Consider the following 20,801-nt stretch of genomic DNA (forward strand, 5'->3'; position numbering starts at 1 on the left):
GTGTCTTCCAAAGCGGCATTGTTGCTCTGCTCCCTTCTCTGCTGCCTTTTTTCCATTGCCGTCTCATACTATCATTTGTTTCGCTGGCCTTGGCAGTTCCACACTCGCCTTTTCCCCTCTCAATTTGATCAACGACGTCGGCCTTATCTTGCATGTGTGAGGCGCAGAGCTGGCGGGACGGCACGGGGGTCGCGTAGTGCGCGGCGGTTGCCTGGTGGCCAAGCTCGGATGCACAAAATAGGGGTTTCCTTTTTTAAAAAAAAAACTTGGGATCTTAGCTCAAGGTTCCCAAATCACGCAAGAACACGCTAAATATAGCAGTAGTTCTTAGCCCACCTGTCGCGTGAGACCGTCTACTAGGCCGGTTTCGCGCGGCCCCTTGAAAGTCGTATGATCGGGGTTCAACTGTAGTTAACAGTGATGGAAGCAGGGATTTACACACTGTGACGTTGCAACAATGTGGTTGGTGGTAGAGCAGTTTCACCTATAAAGCAACAACTGCTTGCTTTGCAAATGTGGCGTTCTTACACAGAATAATTTTTCAGTAGCAAGGATGACCTTGTTTCATAATTCAGTGAAACCTCGATAATACAACTTTCACGGGACCGCGCAAAAGCGTCGTATGACGGGCGCTTTATGATCGCGATACGGGTAAATGTTGCCCTAATAGTCGGTCTCAAGCGATGGATGAGCTAAGAACTTATTTAAATTAGTATAGTTAGTGCGTTCACGCTTCATTTGCGAACCTTTAGCTAAAATCATGTTTCCAAAAAAAAAAATCATGCACCCCTCCGTCTAACAACGATGATGGTTGAACAGGAAGCTTTCTCATGATGAATTCTTTGGTTGGAAAATCCCACACTGTGAGACCGTGCTACTCTGGAGGTAAGCACCGCTTTTCCAGAATACCCACAGCAACTCTTGGGTGTGCATTCCATAGGCCTAACGCTTGGGTGTGGGGTGTACGGCGTGAATTGATACCTGCAGCTTGGCGTTCACTTCAATTGTGTCGAAATGGAGCCATTGGATAGATGCCGGCTTCATAACGCCAGTGAACCAGGTTCTATTCTGGTCACAGGAAGCGTTTTTTTCTTCCACTTCGCCCACAATCATTGATCACCATCGCCAGAAAAAGCTGGCTTCCCTGCAGGACGTATTGGTGTACAACGGCACCAGTGAGGACACTGAAGCTTCGCTCTAAAGAGAACCGCCTATTTAGTGCTCCCCTCCCCTCTACCACATGTCTGTGCTAGCCCGCCTGAACCACCACAGTGGCTCAGTGGCAAAAATGTTGTGCTGCTGAACACAATGACGTAGATTCAAACTCAGCTGCGGCAGCCGTTTTGGTGATGGAAGCAAAAAACGATAACACCCAGTTATGGAGATTTTGGCGCACATTAAACGTACCCAGGTGGTCTAAATTATTCCACAGCCATCCACTACAACACGCCTCACAGCAGGGGTGCAGCTTCATGTGCAAGATCAATGTAAAATCCACAGCAGTTTACATTTTCAAGTATAGAGGAGCGCTGGGTACTGCATCTACCCAAAAAAGACCGATGACAGCGCTCACATGGTTGCGCTTAACTCTGTCCATCATCTTTTTTCTTCTTCTTCTTTCTTTCTTTCTTTCTTCTTTTTTTTTTTTCAGTATGTTCTTGTTCTATCACTGCACTCTCCTACACTTCAAAGTGCTCAGGCCCCAAATTGCCCACTTCCAAGTTTTGCTGAGCCTACATTTTGTTGTCATTTCCATGCAGCATTTCAGGCATTTGCACTGCACACTTGCTTCATCGTGCCAGTGTCAATGCGACTGCTACGTATGACGGTTTAGGAAAGACAGTGCACCAACACTGTTCCTTTGTGGTGTGCACTGTACCGCTGCTACAAAAGGTTCGATTCGATCGGGGGGGCTTAACGCGCCGACGCAACGCAGGCGATGAGGCGCGCCGTAGTAGAGGGCTCTGGTTTAATTTTGACCACCTGGGGATCTTTAACGCGCGCCAAAATCTCGTACACACGGGCATTTTTGCTTTTCGCCTCCATCAGAAAAGCTGCCACTGCGGCCGGGCTAAAAAAGATGCTCCGGACGTTGCTCGTTAGTTCTTCCTAGCGATGTGGCATTGGCAGCTTAGATTTTGCTCCTTAGCTTTGCGCAGATCTTCCTTCATCGGGTGCATGGCTAGCCTCTGCTTTACACGGTTTTGCTCTAGTGGCTTACACTATTGTTCCCCAAGCTAAAATACCATGCACCAGAGGACATTTTGGTCTGGTTCCATATTCTATAAGGCCCTACTATGCTTTATTATTGAATTTCTGCCTCTTTCTGAGTGGTTGGTCATTTCAGGAGGTTACATTTTAGCAAATTAGGGTGCTGCGACCGTCTCCGAGAAGAGTACTTATCAGAACTACCCATATAAGTACATCAAAAGGTTTAGACATAGCCTTAAAGAAGAAAAAAAAAAACGATACAGATTTCCAATTATGAGTCCCAAAGATCAGTTTCTATTTACAGGATGAACATCAATGTGGCTGCACAGAAGATTTCCATAAAATATAGTTATGTGCTTTACAAACATGTAGCTAATATAAAGTTCACATTCTGTAACGAAAAAGTGCAAATAAAGAAATTCCAGTGCTATAATAAGTACCATTATGAAAAATACAGTGCCTGAAGGTGGCGACAAAACAACACAAAAGAAGCATAGCATTGCTGTTGCATTCCTTTTTTGTTCCTTCATTGCCGTCTACATGCTGTTAGATTCATGATGCATGTCACCCAACTAGCTCAGTTTTCTATAACTTGAAATTTAGTACCATGGTGGAAAAATATTACAAGCATGTGAACTCATTTGTTGCCATAGCCTTTCGGTGAAATTAAGTCATTGTAACAACTAAGTGCTGTTGAAAGCACCAAAAGTGATGAACAGCAAGAGAGCTCATTAGGCAAAATATTGATTCATATACACAAAAGTACAACACCATCGTTGTAAGAAAAAAAAAAAAAAACTCCCCATGGAAATTGTCATGCTCATTTAGCTTGAGGAATTTGATAACATTTCATAAAAGTAATAGACTGAAGAATTCATTTTCAACTGATGTGACAGAAAGCCGTGATACAAGATCCAAAATCTGGGAACTGTTTTCAATAAATAGAAACGACTACTATACTGCACCTTCTCCTACTCCAAATAAAATCAAGCAAGGAAAACTTCCAGCAGTGTCTTAACTAGATGCTGGTAAAACAGTGATTACAAGACTATTGGTGGTGGAAAACAGATCCCAGAATGGCAGCTCCCTGAGGACTGTCACTCACTGTGGGCCAACATTCACCGAGTGGCCACGAGTAGCCACTTGTCGGAGTGCGGCTGGACCTCGAAGCGAGTAAGTAGCCACTGGAGAGTAGCACTCGCCACATGCCCGGAGTGTGTGTGCAAGTTTGAGTGGTGAGTGTGATTGATTGATTGATTGCGGGGGTTTAATGCGCCGACACTACTCCGGTGATGAGGCACGCCGTAGTGGAGGGCTCCGGATTAATTTTGACCACCTGGGAATCTTTAACGTGTGCCGAAATCTCGAACACAGTATGGATGGTGAGTGGCATTGCAAGGGGCAAGTGAGTGGCAGATGGGAGTAGTGAGCGTGAGTGACGAATGGTTGTGGCGGGTGGGAGTGTAAATGAAGGGGAATGGTGGATGTGAACTGTGACTGCAAGCGGCAAGCGCAAATGGCGAGGTCAAGTTAGTAAAGTGATGATGTGAGTGGGGAGTAGAAGTGGGAGCAGGGAATGCAAGTGGAGAGTGCAACCATGAGTGCAGGATGCAGGCCATGACTGGGACCAGCGGATGTTAGTGGGAGGGCAAGTGGGTGCGAGTGTGAGTGTCAGTGACGAGGGAAAATGGTGAGTGTGAGTGAGCGGCGTCCAGTTTTTCGAAGGTATGCCTTTAAATCCAACGCCACGGTTGAAAGCAGCTTATGGATTCACAGGATTCACAGAGTCGCTATTCAACGTCACCAAGATGGCTTAAGGTTCCCTGTGTGGAATACTCTTTCAAGCTAGCTTAGAAGGCAGCACCAAGCTGGGCTCACCTGCTGTATGGAATACCAGATAGACACTTTGTAAGATATTTCAGTGGCATATTTACTTACCAGCGATAACGTTGGAAAGAAAAAAAAAAAAAAAAAGACTGCCCAGGCCTTCACTGCCGCAAATTTACTGATGATACACCACAGAAGCGCACAAAAGGTGAACTCACTGGCCCGGCCCTCCACAGTAGCAGTAGCAGTTTCCGGTGTTCAGTTTGTGCTGAGCATCCCACTGGAGTGACTTCATCTGAAACGATCGTCAGCTCACCCTTAGCTTCTGCACACTAACAAAAAACGGCTGCACAAATTCAGATTTTGCAATCTACCAGTCTCTAACATCAACATTTTTCCATTTTTGTAAATGATAAAAAATGCCAGTGACAAGTCAAAAGCTAAGAAATATTGACTTTCTTCTACGCACAATAAACCAAACACTGCTGCATTTAAGGCAGATAAAGTGCTCAGTGTGTTATTGAAAAAGGAAAAAAAAAAAAAAAGCCAACATAAAAAGAGCAAACAAAGAGGCGCAGAAAATTACCTACAACTCGGATGAAACTTACATTATAGGGGAAGCCAAGCTTGAACATTTGAACCCGGGTACCTGAGTAAGAAAAGATTTTGAATGTTTCCTGGGCCACAAAGGTCATTCTTTTTAAAAAAAAGAAAAAAAAAAGGAAAAACAAAACTGTCCATTTTCCTTGGCAATAGTGGCACGGCAGGCGTGGTCTGCCTAAAGGACCAATTTTGGCCAAGTCAGACGCTACGACAGACGATGCCAACCAGTGCGCAGATGGGGGGTGCATCACAGTGCCTGCAAGGGTGCAGCCAAAAAACGCAGCCATCCTGGCAGCTCCACAGGAGGTGCATTCCCGTGCCCACCATTAGGCTTAACCTACTTCACAGCACAACTCCAGAAAAATGCAGTGTAACTGGCACAGGCACCATTAGGCACCCCAATTGTGGTTGTTGCGAAACTGCCGTCATTCACAGAACAAATCTCAGAGCAGGACACATGCCAGTTTGGATCAGCGACATGCGCTTTTGGAGCATGCGCCAAAACATGTGCCACTGGGGGAGGTGAAAGTATCAGCGAATCAATCCAAAGAAGTTGCTAGCGAATACAGTAAAGCCTCGTTATGATGAAATTGCCTTATTTTAGGTGTTCAATGGTCTCCACTGCAGAGCACCAAGAGGATACAATAGTCGTCTTTAACCCTTTCGCTGCCACTGACGTACCGGTACATTTTTACATTTCTTCTCCGCAGTGTCACTGACATACCAGTACGTTCTCCATTGTGCGTTCAAAAATTTGCGCCATAGCACAAAGATAGCGTGCCTGGACTGTTTGCGCTATCTGTCAAATCTTTGTAGCTCGTATTTTCACTCGCAAGCTCTCTCGCCTCTCGCGCGGGTATACTGAAGAGTATAGAGCGACTGCGCCTACTCTTCATTGCTGGGGGGCATGGTCGCTCCACACGCTGTACTCTGTCAAGATGAGTGACCATGTGGCATGTGTGCGATTACGGGTGCAAGGGTTGTTGTGCCATCCACAATGGGTTTCTAGTTTCTTTTTTTATTATTCTGTTCCCGTGTCTGCTATGGCGTGCCAGGTTAGCCCAGCGCGCCGTTGCCTCTCCAATAGACCAAAACATGACTCGATAGCGGCTTTCTCTCGCTCGCCACACCCTCACTTGCCGCTGCCAGCAGCAAACGAGGTTGTTGTATCAATGTTGTATCCCCTTTTTATCTCTATCTGCCATCATGATTTCGCAACGTGTCATTTCTGTGCGTAGTGCGGGCTGCTGAAAGTGCTCCCTCCATGCGCGCGGTTACTTTCGGGTAGCTGACCACGCGGGGTCTTGGACTGCAGACAGGAGCGATGGTTCTTCCAATTCCAATCCGAATACAAGCCGAACTAAGATTTGCATTCAGAGAGTTTCTCATCCGAGGAAGGGGTGTGAGTTCCGCAGCGTCAGATTCTGATGTTGAAACGGTGGAGTCATCGTTGCGGAAGCGTGCACGGCAAACTGAAAATATCTGGACGAAAGGCTATTTCTCACCCACGCTCTTTCTTTTCAGCGCGTTACGTTCTGGAGGCTATCATAGTCAAATAAGTTACTATGCTCCTTCCTTGATATCCCAGAAACCAAGCCAACACTGGGGGGTGCATCACGACTAGAAACACCCGACAGTGAAAGGGTTAATGACGTACCGCTTATAACGAAACTAGCTTTCTGTCCCGAGAATTTCATTATGATGAGGGTTTACTGCACTGCGAAATGTGTTGCCCAAACAATAACAAATAATTGCAGGTCTGTGTGCAGAACACTGTGAAGTCAAAACAAACAAAATGCAACCCACCACCAGAAATGCTCCTAGACTAGCACTATGGTGCAGATAGGAGTAAGCAGTCATATTTAATGCATCTTAACGTCAGAATAATCTACATGTGAAGTTCTATAAAGTACATTAAATCTGTAAGCTGAAAGTCTGCGAGCAGCACTTATTCAGCATTTGCAAATAGAAGTTCATTCCCACACATTAGAGGTGCTCATCCAAGGCCACAGTTTGCTCTCGGAGACCAATAATCCAGAAAGCTCAAAAATAAAAGGGCAACCAAGGACTGTGTGCTACAGAACGACCATCATATTACAGGACAGACTGAAACCAGTGAACGAGCTGAACTATGTCAGCTGCCAGTTTCTCTCCCTTCTTTAGGGGCATTGCGGATGTTCTTGTTATAGTACATAACAAGCAAGTTTTTAAGACTTATTCAGTACAGCCATCAGAGGGGCCTGGCACAACACAGTCCTGCCATCTGCAACCTCTGCTCTTGCAGATAATCCTGCGTCCTTGCTGCAGCTCCAAACAAGCACAACGCAACAGAACAGCAAATACCATAAACAAGGGCCTTCGTTCTGCCTGGGAACAAAAGGCTTTTTTTGTGCAATTTACACTTTCAAATAACTTTTTTTGGCAGGCATGGGTGAAATGAAGGCGGGATATGTTCTGCAATTCAGCGAGTGAAAAATCATCCAGATCGACATACTCTGCAGGATGCAAGTTTTACATGCCGAAATCTCACAAAATTCTGGTATTACATGTGGGTTTTCGATATACTCTACCTACTGTGACGTATCACCATCAGACGGACACAGTGTGTACAAATGTGTGCCATGTGCATCACACATGGTACAGGGGGCAACACTGTCGAGAACACAGTGGAAAGATAGTAGAGGGAAAACTGCTTGAGGCAGTGCACGTAGAATATCGCAATGCATGCACGCACGCCCTTTTTTAAAGGTGTGACAAATACTTGTAATTGATTTTCCCTCGGCTAGCTGGGTATGCGGGTATGCTGCTTCATGCTTGTCTTTCCTACTTTGGGCCAATTTTTCCCAAAAGGGGCCACTTTAAAGAAATCATAGTCGCGTATTTACCCGGGACACACTTGGCACAGCCCCTTCATCACTGCCTTCAGGCAATAGTACTCCAGTGGTGAATGCCTGGAGCTCACCCCCACTTCGTGTATAAACATGGGGTAGGCCTACACAATATGTTGCATCACTCCCACAAAAGCATGCGTTAAAACAATTTGACCCCAAAGCTCGCTTGTTTCTGCTGAAACTCACACAGGCAAGCTAAGAGTTTTTCTTTAGGAGCCTGAAGTTCCGTGCATTGCCTGCGTGCAATAGCAAATGTCTACAAATACAAGAGATGGGCTAAGACAAGCCGTTTAGAACAATGGTATTATCTCAGCTACAACCGTCCTGATTTGGTTTTGCATGCAGATCCCTTTATATGTCTATGCGACGCTTGCATCTACTAGACAGTTCTAGCACCAAGGCATACTGCCTCCTTTCAGCAGCAGTGACAGTGGCTCATATCTGAATAATGATTTGCATCTACACTCCTTCTCTTCAAATATGTTCATACAATTTTAAACAAAGAACAGAGCTGCCAACCTTACCATTTTTATAGTTCTTTGCACTTTTCTGAAATAAAAACAAAAACTCTCATAAATATATCAGTAAAATGTTGCACGCACAGTCACGGAACATACGCTTATACTTGCCCCAAGAAATTATTAGGAATTCAGCAGGACGAAGTTTGACTGAACTGTTGCCAGATTCAAACAGTTGAGGCTATACGTAATTACTCAGCAGAGAAGCCTTCTGAACCGACGCCAGCATGGCAATGCTTACCCGAACAGAGCCAACGGGGACGCAGTTGCGGCAGTGCCAAGGAATATTTGGCAGAAGGACTTGGTCGCTTATCTTGGGCGTATGGCAGGCCTGATGAAAACCTGTCAGAATTGGGCGCAAGGACACAAACTATAGCCGAAAGAGTGAAACCAAACAACTGCTGTCTCTGTGCATGGCCTTTAGGGAGCCAGAATACTTCTACAACAGGAAAACAGCACCACCGGAAGTGTCTAATTAATGTTGCGATAAACTTTTGCACACCACCTACAGTCTTGCTCAAAATGCATGTATACTTCTCATGAATGGTCATTGGAACAGGTAAAAGTGAATTGGAGGTGCCAGTAGACGTGTGAAAGCCTACCTTTGTTGCAGGTGTCACAGATAACAATCTCATTCGGGGGGTCTGAATCCCCCATGGTGCAGACACTACAGACCAGGTCACGGTCGTCATGTTCAGATTCGCCCTCACAACTCGGCTCGACAGCAATCTTGGCACCAGCATCTGAAACCACGGCAAAAGCAAAGCATCATCACCAAGGCCACAAGGAAACCTGGGCAGCACATGCACAAGCAAGGGAGGGGGAAAGTAGGGGTGCTGCACCAAAGCTGGCACCTGACCTCGCAGAGGCCCCAAAGTGGTGCGGACTGCGCTAACCTGGACGAGGGGTGTGGCACCTCCCATTGGCAATCTTTTCCGGTAGTCCATTATGGAAGATGTTGCCATTAACACGCACCTTGCCCGAGGCCACAGCATCCACACTGGACCCAAGAGCACTATCACTGGACTGCACAAGAAAAGAGTAATTGTTCAATGCGAATCATTGGGAAAAAGAGTACAACACAGAAACAACAACCTCCTCAGTGCATGTGCATTCTAAAATGACATTTATAATTATTTTTGATTCCCCCCAAACTTGGCAAGATACTGAAGAGTTTCTTTAAACACTGTCTAGTCTGTTTACCAGGTAAAACATTACAGGGTTTAACCCATGTTCTAAGCTACTCTGCCAATTCAAATGCATTTCCTTCATTCAGGATGTGCATTAAGTAGCGCCACTTCCTATTAATGTGACTTGGCGATGTAGGCAGTGACAACTCAAAGCCAGATACAGTTAGTCAAGATATCAACTGCATGCAATAAAGCAGGTTACAGACCACCAAATTTCAAATGAAAAACACCGTTAAATTTTAGTGGTGAAATAGCTGTGAATACAGCTAAAACTGAAAACACCAACAAACAATTACTCATTACAAATACCTACAGTGTCACGATAGCATTACTCTAGGGAGATTCAAAACACAAAAACTGTCAAACAATTAGGAAAAATAGCGAAAAAGCGAAATAGCAAGTAAAAACAAAGAACAGTGGAGCATAAATACCCATCACATTATATAACACAATTGTCGATTTCAGCATTAAAATCAGGCACAGTCCCCACTTCCCTGGGGACAGCATCCCAGTCACCAACTAGGAAAAAAAACAAATATTTGTAGCCCTTCATGAGGGACTGATACTGTCTAATTTTTCTTGTGTGATACCATCTAACAGTGATGCGATGAAGTTCCTTGTATTCTCAAGGCTATGTAGAAATTTGAATCTTAATATTTTTCTGCATGCTGCCAATGTTTTACAACTAAGGTCTTCAATAATACTTGTGCTCCTTACAGTGAAATCATAATCATAATCACAAAGCATGCTGAATGTTTCGGGACACACTGAACTTGCCTATATTTGTTTTAATAAACAGCTCCCATGCTAGGCAAGTGTATTCTAGGGCTGGCCTAATGTTAGTAACATACATTTGTTATTACTTTGGAGGGGCATGCTCAAAATTTTTCTGAGAAACGTACAACCGGACGGACGCTTGAACAGTAAATGTGTCTACGTGCATGAACCAATACAAACTGGAAGAAAATGCGACACCCAGATAACTAACTGTGTAACTCAATTCAAAAATAATTTTACTTATGGTGTATAAATTGGCTGTCTTATTTTTTTTTTACTTGTAAAATGTACATGGAAGCACTTCTTTGCATTCAAGATTCAAGGACATTTTCCATCCATCACACCAACTGGTAATGGCGTCAAGGTCTGTTAGCAAAATTTTAGCATGGTTTATACAACACACAGCCATCTGCGCACAGTCTAATGTGAACTTCAGACCAGCTGGCAAGTCATTTATATTAAGAAATAACAAGGGTCAAAGCGCAGACCCCCGTGGTACACCACATAACACTGCAACGGAGAAGGACGATGCACCATGGACAACCATCATTCACTAATATGTCCTTTATCCAGCCAAGTAAATGCTCTGCAATTCCTAAATGAGATAATTTGACAGAAGTATGTTGTGACCCTACATTAAAAGCCAGCACAGAAATACCGCATCAATCTTTGTGCTCTTGTTTATACCAAGTGCAATACTGTGAATGAATTCTGTTAATTGGGTTGTGCAAAATAATCCAGAGCAAAAGCCATACTGGGAAATTGTGAAAAACTCGTCATCCTGGACGTGTTTCACGAGACATGAATAAATTATGCCAATTGCCAGGTTGAGGTATGAGTAAAGGATGTGTGCTATATTATGGTAAGTACGCTGTTTCTTGCTGAATAGGCATGCTCCTGATCATGGTATAACCCTATGAGACCACTCCCGGCATCCGTTCAAGAAGAGCCCCAGAGTACTTTATGGGCATTGAGATCGCCAACTAGAATAAAAAATTCGGGTAGCTGACCGACCAAGGCCGCAGAGTTTATTCTGGTGGGATTCACAGGTAGAATATCGTTCTTACTGAACAAAATTAGTCTCTATCCTTGGCACTATTAGCTGTATTTTATGTGATAAAAAAGAGTAAGCAAAGATGATGAAGTGCTATGGTGTTCTCTTTGCGAACATCTTCACTCCAAATCATTGTTCAATTCATCTTAACGTATCAGCCAAATTTAAACCCTTCAGGTACGTTTGTAATATAATACATGGTGTAGGTTTGTTGACTTTTTTAATATGGCTAACAAAACAAAATTAACTGTCACAATTTAATTTCTGTGAAATTTCTATTTAGTGCAGGTATTTTTTACGCTACAAAGTGCAGGCATACGCCTACATGCAGGAACTTTAAAAGTGTCTGCACCTCAATATCAGGTGCACATTTCACGGACAAAATAGTTTAATGTGTGTACTGCGCGCACGCGCACGCGCACACGCACACACACACACACACACACACACACACACACACACACACACACACACACACACACACACACACACACACACACACACACACAAGTAGCCCTCCAGTGTATCAGAGATTAACTCTTTCGGGACCGCTCCATAGGCCATCGATCGCATATGATCGATGGTTTCGCGAGCCTGCAGAATACAAATTTTCACTCGATGGAACACCTAGCGACATCTAGGAGATAGTTTGAAAACTGGAGTTTTCTCTTTTGTGAAGTTTCTTTTTTTATCGCCAGGCGGCAACGCATCAGATATTCTGACGGGCAGTGGTTTCGAATGTAAACAAACATGGCGTCATACTCACGCGAGCGCGATAAGAAATCCGCCTCGTCTCGTCTCGCATATCTTCGCCTTCTACTCTGGATTTTAACGATGAGAATGGCAGTAAAGAGTCGGAATGCGGCTTTAGAGATCGGATTTCAGCTCGAGTGAGGATTCGGGTGTCGATCAGCCTGGTACATCAAATCGCGCTCAAAGGTGGGTGTTGGTTTCGGTTTCAATTGGCTCTGGAGTAGATATGTGCGCTCAAACTATGTTCTGGCTGGTTTATATTTGTTCGCTAGGGTGTTAACTACCTATGCTGGTGATCTCCTGCCACCAGCGCAGAAACGGATCAAGTTTTCGCCGAGACAAGAGCCCGGCGTGTACCTGGGCGACGACGTAGCCATGGCCCTAGTGCCAAAGAGATCACACACAAAACAATAAACCAGTTACACCTAGCCGCATCAAACTTTCGCGATGAAGAAACAATGCATTGTGTTAGATTTTGTATATCCTGAAATAATTTTATTCTTTGTTAATATTTTTATATTTACGATTTTTTCCATCTTTTTCTGTAGTTTTTTTACGAAATTATTACTTCCGGATTTTTTCATGCTTCTATCGCCAGTGTTGAAGTAAAACTTGGTATTCCATGTCAAAGAACATATAATTAGCTGCATTTTGGTATATGCTAAGGCAGGATGGTGCCTTTGCTTTATGTAATAAAAAATTTGTACCGAGACCTCCCTTTTTCATCACTTTTTCCGGCGGTCCCGAAAGAGTTAAACAAAATCTTTCCCTTCACCCGCTTGATCTTCGACGCAACATTTCTCTTTTATGCCTTTTACACAAATATGTTTACAATTCAGCACACTCAACGCTACATTTTAACGTTTCGACTAACATTTCACGTAGGGTAAATAACCAACATAGTTTTTCCCGCCAGTATGGTAAAACTGATGCATTTAACTTGTCCCCGCTTCCCCTGGCCATCAGGCTTGAGAACGGTCTTCCTGATATAACATTGCCACTGAATCTAAGCACGACGCATTCCGTAACCTTCTTCATGCTCACTTTTTTTCTTAATACTGTACCAATCTGTTATCACTGTTTTATGTGAACTTTGTGTTTCGCATTTTTGCGCATCAAGAGTCTGTTTACCCTTGCGTGCTTTTTATCTTGAATGTGCGGTATGTTAGTGTTGGTTCGCGCAAGATATAGCACACGTTATCTTTGTATTTTGCGTTTCTCTAGATACGTATTTACGGCCAATTTCTTGTATAATGTTTTCGTGGACTCTGGTTCTTTCTAGTGCCTTTTTGAAAATCATGTTGATTTCGCCCTTTCCTTACGTACCCCCCCCCTTACTCAATGCCCTGTCAAGGCCTGTAAGGTACTTTAAATAAATTAAATATATATATATCAGGGATCAGAGAGCCCAAACATATCTGGGAGCAGTTTTTAAAGCAGCGAAATTTCGATTTTGGTGCCCAATAACCTTGATTTGGAGCAGTCCACAACATTTAATACGTCATCTTAGAAGCTTAGAAATTAATTTGTAGCAACTCTAGGGGAGAAGTAACCTTTTGAATCAGTTTGGAATACACAACACTGAAGTAACCCTTAAAGAAAAAGTTTTTAACAGTGTCACAAGGTACAAACTGCGTTGCCTTCTTGCATACTTATTAAATTGTATTGAGGCTATATTCATAGACAACGTAGAATGTCGTAAAAAGTTTTTTAATTGAAAAACAGTGCAATCGATCCTTTGAAAGCCGAAATTAATTTTTTTTTGCAATACCTAACTGCATAGTATGAACGCGGGTAGAGCCACGGCAAAAGCTGCACAAAGCGAGGTAGCAGTTGTTGCACCATGTCAATCCCCGAAGAGTACGTTCACCCCTATATTAATTTAAGTAACGTCATTTAGCTTAACCACATCGCATTTGGCATTAAATTTCCCTTCATGTACATCAATTATTACCACTCGTGTAACCAGTCCTACTATCAGGCACGCATGCCCCAACACACCTCGCAGGGATGAGCGTCGTTAATTCGATTTCCAAGGCTCGCGAGCACACTGTCAAACACAGCAATAGCTGAACGTTTTATAATATCGCAAAGAGTCCAACGGTTCGACGCACGCACCGCATTCCACACTCAAATAAACCCACGGCAAAGTTTGGTTCCACGTTTTCAATGGACTCCCCTCAAGCCGTGCAACTTCCTGCAATATCTGGCACACGTTCTCAACATTATCCCTGCTTTAGCGTCACTGTTCAGTACCACAACAGATAAAACTACTTAACGAGAATCCAACTGAATGCGTAACCCGAACCAGGGAAAAGATCGGCAAAGCACACTGAACACTTGAACTACGCAGCAGCCGCTTCACTCAGCAGCCATGCTTTTTGTCATTATAGCAACGCCCAATCAGGAAGGCCATTTGAGCGAACACAGCCGGAGAGCCAATCACGCTTTACAGTCTTTCTTTAATGCCTTTTTTGTGCTTACGAGCGAGCGGCGATAATAGCGGTGACCAGAAGGCACAAGACGGGGATTCAGCTGACCTAGAGATACCAAGACGATCACCTCATCCTGCCAAAAAACAGCACCACTTAAGCTGCTTGGAAAACCACGTCGTCAACTCAGCCTTTTGCCCCACCGAAACTGACACAAGCATCAAAATCCTTGCCTCTCCAGCCGTTGCAAAACAGTATGGCGCAATTTTCGCAATTTTCATGCTTTTGGAGCAGCCTGGAGCAGGATTATGGAAGTGTATCAAAACTGCGCAATATGCGCAGCTGTCTCACTCCTGACATATACACACACACTAAATTGTTTTCTCAAAAATGGCATGTATAAAACAAAATTACTCCCACCTCCCCTCGCGGGAACCCCTGTGTAGATGCGACGCATAGGGGGTTCCGTTGTTGTTTCCGTTAGGTTGATTCTCCCATCGCGTGAAACGTGTCGTGAACCCCCTGCCGCGGCTATGACGCAACGTGGCGCGGCTATGACGCAACGCAATCCACTTTAATCCAATCCAAATTCAATCGAGTCCAAGCCAAGCCAATCCAATCCAATCCAATGCCCCTCGCGAGAGAGTGTTCGCTATCGGAGAGGAGAGGGGGTGAGCGGCGGAGAGCACAGCTCGCGCGGCGAGGAGAATGGGGGAGGGGTGTGGACGGACAACGACAACGCCGTATGGAGGGCCAAGGCGAGTGAATGAGATGCCGTCGCATCTAAAAAAATCAGGCCACAAGGTAACTCAGAGAATAGGCAACGGCCAATATGATGGATAGCATGGTGTTGATTGATTGATTGTGAGGTTTTAACGCGCCGACGCAACGCAGGCGATGAGGCGCGCCGTAGTGGAGGGCTTCGGATTAATTTTGACCACCTGGGGATCTTTATCGTGCGCCGAAATTTCGTACACACGGGCGTTTTTGCTTTTCGCCTCCATCAGAAAAGCGGCCGCCGCGGCCGGGAATCGAACCCGCGACCTCGTGCTCAGCAGCGCAACGCCTTAGCCACTGAGCCACCGCGGCGGGTGGATAGCATGGTGTTGACGTACAGGCATTATCATACAATTTGAATTGCTAAGCACTATCCGATGTTGGCATGCCTCCTTCCCCAAATGCCAGCTAAAAATAAAGGCAAAGAGTTGCCAAGCTTTGACAGATCAATCACTAATGATTTGCCATGTTCAGGCTTGGGCACCTCCGGTGTAAAACAGCGCCGTTATTACAAAACCGAATTCTCAATTGCGGAGGAACTCGAGGCAGCCACATCATGCTCATGGGCGGAGTTTTCTCTGCGATCTTATCCAGTCAACAAGTATAACAAGTGGAAAAGCATTTGAGCCAATAATGCAGTGTGTGCATTCTCTTCCGTGTCAGCACTCGTCTAAGGATGATGACTAAAACTTGGCAAATGATTTCAAAAAATTAAATCCTGTACAGTCCATATCACATGAAACTTCAGCTTTTATGTATGTATAACCAGCAGACTAATCAGGAAGACACTATATGTAGAGTACATGCACTGCAACCCGAATTTCTTTTAAATCTTGAATTTATTTTTTCCACAATTGTTCACCTTCTCTTACTTCTTACTATGGGGGGAAGGGAGCTTTTGAAATGAAATCCTGCATAAGTCACTGATAAAAATCTGCTGAAAACTGAGCACTGCACCATTTTTAACAGCCTATTCGTATACAGTACTTCTAGGTATTGCCACAGCTCCACACTTAAAGACTTGCTACCGAAAAACAAAAAATTGTCACCTCTTTGATCTCATGACTGTTGTGACCTTGTTTCTCATCCTCCTGGACCTGGAGAAAATTGAAGGCACGATTTAGCCGTGACCAATCGTTATACAAGCTTAACATGCATGCCAGAGTGGTTTTTGAGCAATCATTTAGTACTTGCTACATGTAAAGGTCATTAGGATCATAACCCAGCCACACTTAAGCTGTGATAATTTAACTTCAAACACAGCCACATGAACTTCTGGGCATAACTTTCTTTCCCTAGATACGTTCCACTGCATCATTATGAGGCAATTTTTATATTAATTTTTGTGAAATAATATGCAGGCCATGGCACTGAAGACTACATGAGAACTTCCAGCAAAATATGTCTCTGTATGCGAAGTGCCACAAGAAATGCTAAGTCAAAAATACCCTATGGTGCATTTCACACACGCCAGTGCTCTTTGCTCCGCACAGATATATGTGCACTAGTACCATGTGCCACCCAGCTACTGAAATGTGGCGCCACATTGTGTCCCTTCTCGCTTTCTTCCACACACATACAGCTCTCGTGTGCATGCATACACCAAAACAAGGCCAACCAGATAGCATGGCAGGCAATGCCACTGTTCTCCATGCAAGCTGGTGCTCTAGTGCAAGGGAGCCTGTGACTGTGTGTGGGCAAGAGGAGGAAATGGACAACCGTACATCATTCACCCACCCTTTCTCTCTCTCACACACACACACATGCACGCACGCACACGCAATGCGCATCTGCTTGCATCAGCACATCACAAACAAATTTACATTGGCTCCTGCAAGATCCAGAGGAGGCCACAATGCAATGAACAGCACTACGTCTACGTGGCAAGCGGGGGAGCCAAGCGCATCTGTTGACACGGACCTCGGCGGCTACAGAGTACGAGGGCCGCAAGAAATGCCCGACGGGACCCCCTGCAGGCTCCACCCATGCTTTCAGATGCAGCCAGAAATGCAGAAAATTACCATGGCGACACTGCGATCGATGCGACTTGATTTGTGCCGTCGTCTGGTGGCGACAGCAGCGGCAGCAAATGTTGGAGTTTGGCTTTTCCCTCGCACATTTTGAAGTAGCAGTGCTTTTGTTTGTCCACGAGGGCCCTGAACAAAGGTGTGCACTCATGGAATAGTAACTACAGCCCTGCTGGCACGCAAAACAGAGGCAACGCCACGTCCTAGGCTCCTGCAGAGGCATTCCAGCCAAAAAGACGAAAACCATGCAGCCACAGCTACCTCAATGACTGAACCACATCGAGTCAAACACACAGGGGCACATGGCTTAAAAGCGAGTCTCCCAAGACACCACAATGTACAGCAATCTTCAGGTAACTAGCCCAATCATTGCAAGCGAATGCACCGCTAGATTTTCAGTCAGGCTGTACTACAGCAGCTTGTCTCCACTTGTCGCAGGAACTAACGATGCAAACTGATTCTTCGCATGTTTTCATGTAATGGACCATGGGACCTGAAGTGTGGCCTGAAATCCGCACCCAAGGCTCACAAGTTTTTGCTCGAAACTGCCATGACAGATACTCTAGTTGCCGAGGCAGACAACTTCTCACATTTGTTTGGCATTGAAGAACTAGGAGCCCAAGGGATTTGCTGCAAAAGATATGCAGGTTGCTTTAAAGATGAATTTTTTTGTCAGCAAAGGGCTTTTTTTCCCCAGCATTTAGAGTCAAACAACTTTCATCAGTGATGAAGCTACATCTACATGACATATCCCCTACCTGACTGCCCTCCATGCCAGGGTGTGGATACAATGCAAGTTTCCTGCCTTTATACTTTGTCCCAACATAACAATACAAGTACCAAACTCTACAAGACCCCCCAAGGAGTCTAGAAAACCCTGCTGCACCTCTAGCCCCCATCCACCTGCCGTACAAGCAGGAGTTGCCTCTTGAGAAAACACTTATTGCAAGGTTTCATTTGCTTGGTGGCAGAAGAAAGTACATCTCACTGAATTGGTTGTATTATTAAGCTCCCAAGGGCGCTTTGCTTTAAGTAGCAGCGTTCCACTTGCCCACAATCATGGGTGGCTAACATAAAGCTGCACCCACATGAAAAAAGTCCATGTTGCAGTTTCCAGCACATGATTTTACTGTACAACTGATATTACTGAAGATGAAAAATTGCAAATCAAGTATTACTAATCAGTGATATTCCTGAACAAAAAAACTTTTGCCAGGTTGCAGAGGAAGAATGCATGGCTAGAGGAAACGTGCAAAAGCCAGTCAATGAGGCACACATTTTAAGCAGCAAGCAAACGAAGCGTTTGCTGAAAACGTGCGCATCTGCCTTTTTACCGTTTTCTCCACTTGCATCATGATCGCAGCTAATATTGCAGCTCGTTGCAGACTAAGAATAAACAAATTCATGTATTATTCAAACAAGCTTGCAGGCCTTATTATGGTTTAAGCTTACTGAGAGGGGCTTCAATAATTCAAACCTAACTTCACTAATTACTTTTCAGTGCCCCTTAAGTTCAAATGAACGAGACTGCATTGAGCTGTATAATAATACTGTATAATAAATAACCTTCTGTATAATAATATATCTTATGAAATAAACTTTCACTTTCTCTGTCTTCACTTTCAACAGAATCTCCTGTTGCCATTGTTTCTTACATGTAGGATTTTTTAATACCGAAATTACATGAGACACACACCACCGAGTGTTCAGGATGGATCGCTTGCAACTTACTGGCTCCTTCAGTTCCTGGCTGCTGCCCCGATGCTTGTTCTCATTCACAACCTAAGAAACAAACAAAGAAGGCCAACTGTAAGCGCCTTACTGCAGCCACATTGCATACCTGTACTACGCTAAACCTACCTGCTCTTTCATGTCGTGGCTGCTCAATTTGTGCTTCACGTCTTTTGACTGCTGCGAAACAAGAAAAATATTGTAGTGTGCAAACAGCCAACAATGAATGTAAAGATGCAGCAGTGTTAGCTCCACTAACCGCAGCCTCCTTGAGTGTATGACTGTTGTTGGAGTGGTGTTTTAGGTCCTTGTGTATCTGCAATTGCAATTAACGCAATTATTGCAAGACATGCTAAGCATGTCCACAGCTTCACCACAAAATGTATTTTGGTACACCCAGACACAAGTTCACGGCAGGCATATGAGACAGCCGTATCTGTGGGTCCATCGTGGAGCTCTAACTAAAGCCATTTTCATTCCACTATCCACTGTAAGTACAGAGCCACAGTTTATCAAGCTCAGAAAATGAGGAATGAAGTGCAGTTCACTGTGGCCGCATTGCTGTAATGACCGGCATCAAGGTCAGTACCATGCGGTTGAAATACCGTCTCAGTCTTCCCAATTAGGCTTAACCCATTTCAAGGTTGTTATATCACGTGCTTTTGCCCCCACACAAAAAACAGCATATATATACGCAATGTAATAAACGACACACTGTGGAATTGCGACTGTGGTGTGAAAGCATTCCAAATGATGTAAAAGGGGTTGTGGAAGACTAATGGCCCCCTTAGAATACACTTCCCTCGTTAAAAACGTTTGATAATTGGAAAGCAATACTTCATGGGCCATACTCTCTAAACAACCTGATGAAATGATTAAACAATGCTCTTTAGTGTCCTTTTTAAATGATGCAATAACTGCAGATTTTTGTGGGTCTGTAAGAGAACCTTGAATGCCAATATCATTTGTATCAAAAGGAATTCCCTAGATAAACACAGGCTGTGCTGGTCCTCTCAGTTTCTATTAAAAATAATAATGTCAGCACTACGCATTGCTGTGGACGCTGGAAAACCCACAGAGCACTGCAATTTCAAGACACAAGAATGCATGGGTGGTGTTTCATTGCAACAACATAATCTTGAGCATAAACAGAGCTTGAACTTTTTCTTTTCTGGGCAAAAGCAATCATCTGATCATGCTGACATGTATGAATGGTCACTAAAGATTTAATTTGGGGCCTGTGGACAAGTCAAGCCCTTCCATGCACGGCTTGTAAACTATACTACCAATTTTGGCTCTGTTTGACCCTGTTTTGACAAATGCAAAGGTAATGAGATTGACTCATAATAAACAGTGCATGCGCGCAAACAGTGCATGCGCGCATAGTAAAAAAAAAAAAAAAAAAAGAGAGACTGCATTGTTTTGCCACTGGAGGTTTCCTAATGCTAGCGACAGTGGGGATGTGATGATGTCATATCATCTAAACACAACTGTCTGGAATCCCGTGTCGGACATTGCCAAACACCAGGAAAGTGCACTTCCGGCCACTAATTGGACACCGCCAGTAAAGACAGCTGCCTGCCTTTTTACTTTTCAACAATGGGCCCAACTTTTCCTAACACGTCCCCAAATCATCTGTTTGTCTTTCCACTTGATGATAGCCCGTTAGCAAGAAATGATTCCTTTTGTAATCATGTGGTTTCTGGTGCGACTACGAGGCACAAAAGCATGATTATGATACAACAGTTCCAACACTTCCAGCGTTGTTTTATGGGAAGCTGCCACACGACTTTGTAGAGAACACTTACAACTTCTAGCAGAGAAGAAAACTTCATTCTTCCATCAAAAGATGGTATCCATCAAGAGAAGCTTCAATGAAATCATCTTTGTGGGAATCGATCCAAATGCAGACCTGATATACCATAAGGTTGGAGGGCATATCAGACCAGAAAAGGTGGAATGTGACAGCTAGGACACTACGCAGCAGCCAGAGACTTGACTCAAGTTGGG

General features: G+C 44.3%; 1 protein-coding gene across 10 annotated transcripts in view; it reads right to left on the reverse strand.

Moving 5' to 3' along the window:
- The window catches only part of Pcl (polycomb protein Pcl), a 62,771-nt gene that overhangs the window by 34,571 nt on the left and 7,399 nt on the right, over positions 1-20,801 (reverse strand). For 2 of the 10 annotated variants that reach the window (XM_077683627.1, XM_077683598.1), the window contains 11 exons: positions 19,051-19,107; positions 18,921-18,968; positions 18,792-18,842; positions 17,055-17,189; positions 16,083-16,130; positions 8,947-9,076; positions 8,653-8,793; positions 8,292-8,392; positions 8,057-8,081; positions 4,647-4,687; positions 4,257-4,333 (listed from right to left, as the gene is read on the reverse strand). In XM_077683627.1, the coding sequence (XP_077539753.1) occupies positions 4,257-4,333; positions 4,647-4,687; positions 8,057-8,081; positions 8,292-8,392; positions 8,653-8,793; positions 8,947-9,076; positions 16,083-16,130; positions 17,055-17,189; positions 18,792-18,842; positions 18,921-18,968; positions 19,051-19,107 (854 nt within the window). Of the gene's footprint in view, positions 1-4,256; positions 4,334-4,646; positions 4,688-8,056; positions 8,082-8,291; positions 8,393-8,652; positions 8,794-8,946; positions 9,077-16,082; positions 16,131-17,054; positions 17,190-18,791; positions 18,843-18,920; positions 18,972-19,050; positions 19,108-20,801 lie in introns of all 10 variants that reach the window. The other 8 variants (XM_077683623.1, XM_077683591.1, XM_077683604.1 and 5 more) reach the window with 7 other exon arrangements.

This window comes from Haemaphysalis longicornis, unplaced genomic scaffold (assembly GCF_048455015.1).
Source record: "Haemaphysalis longicornis isolate Haplotype H1 unplaced genomic scaffold, Haemaphysalis longicornis Haplotype H1 scaffold_1, whole genome shotgun sequence".
Taxonomy (NCBI): Eukaryota; Metazoa; Arthropoda; class Arachnida; order Ixodida; family Ixodidae; genus Haemaphysalis; species Haemaphysalis longicornis.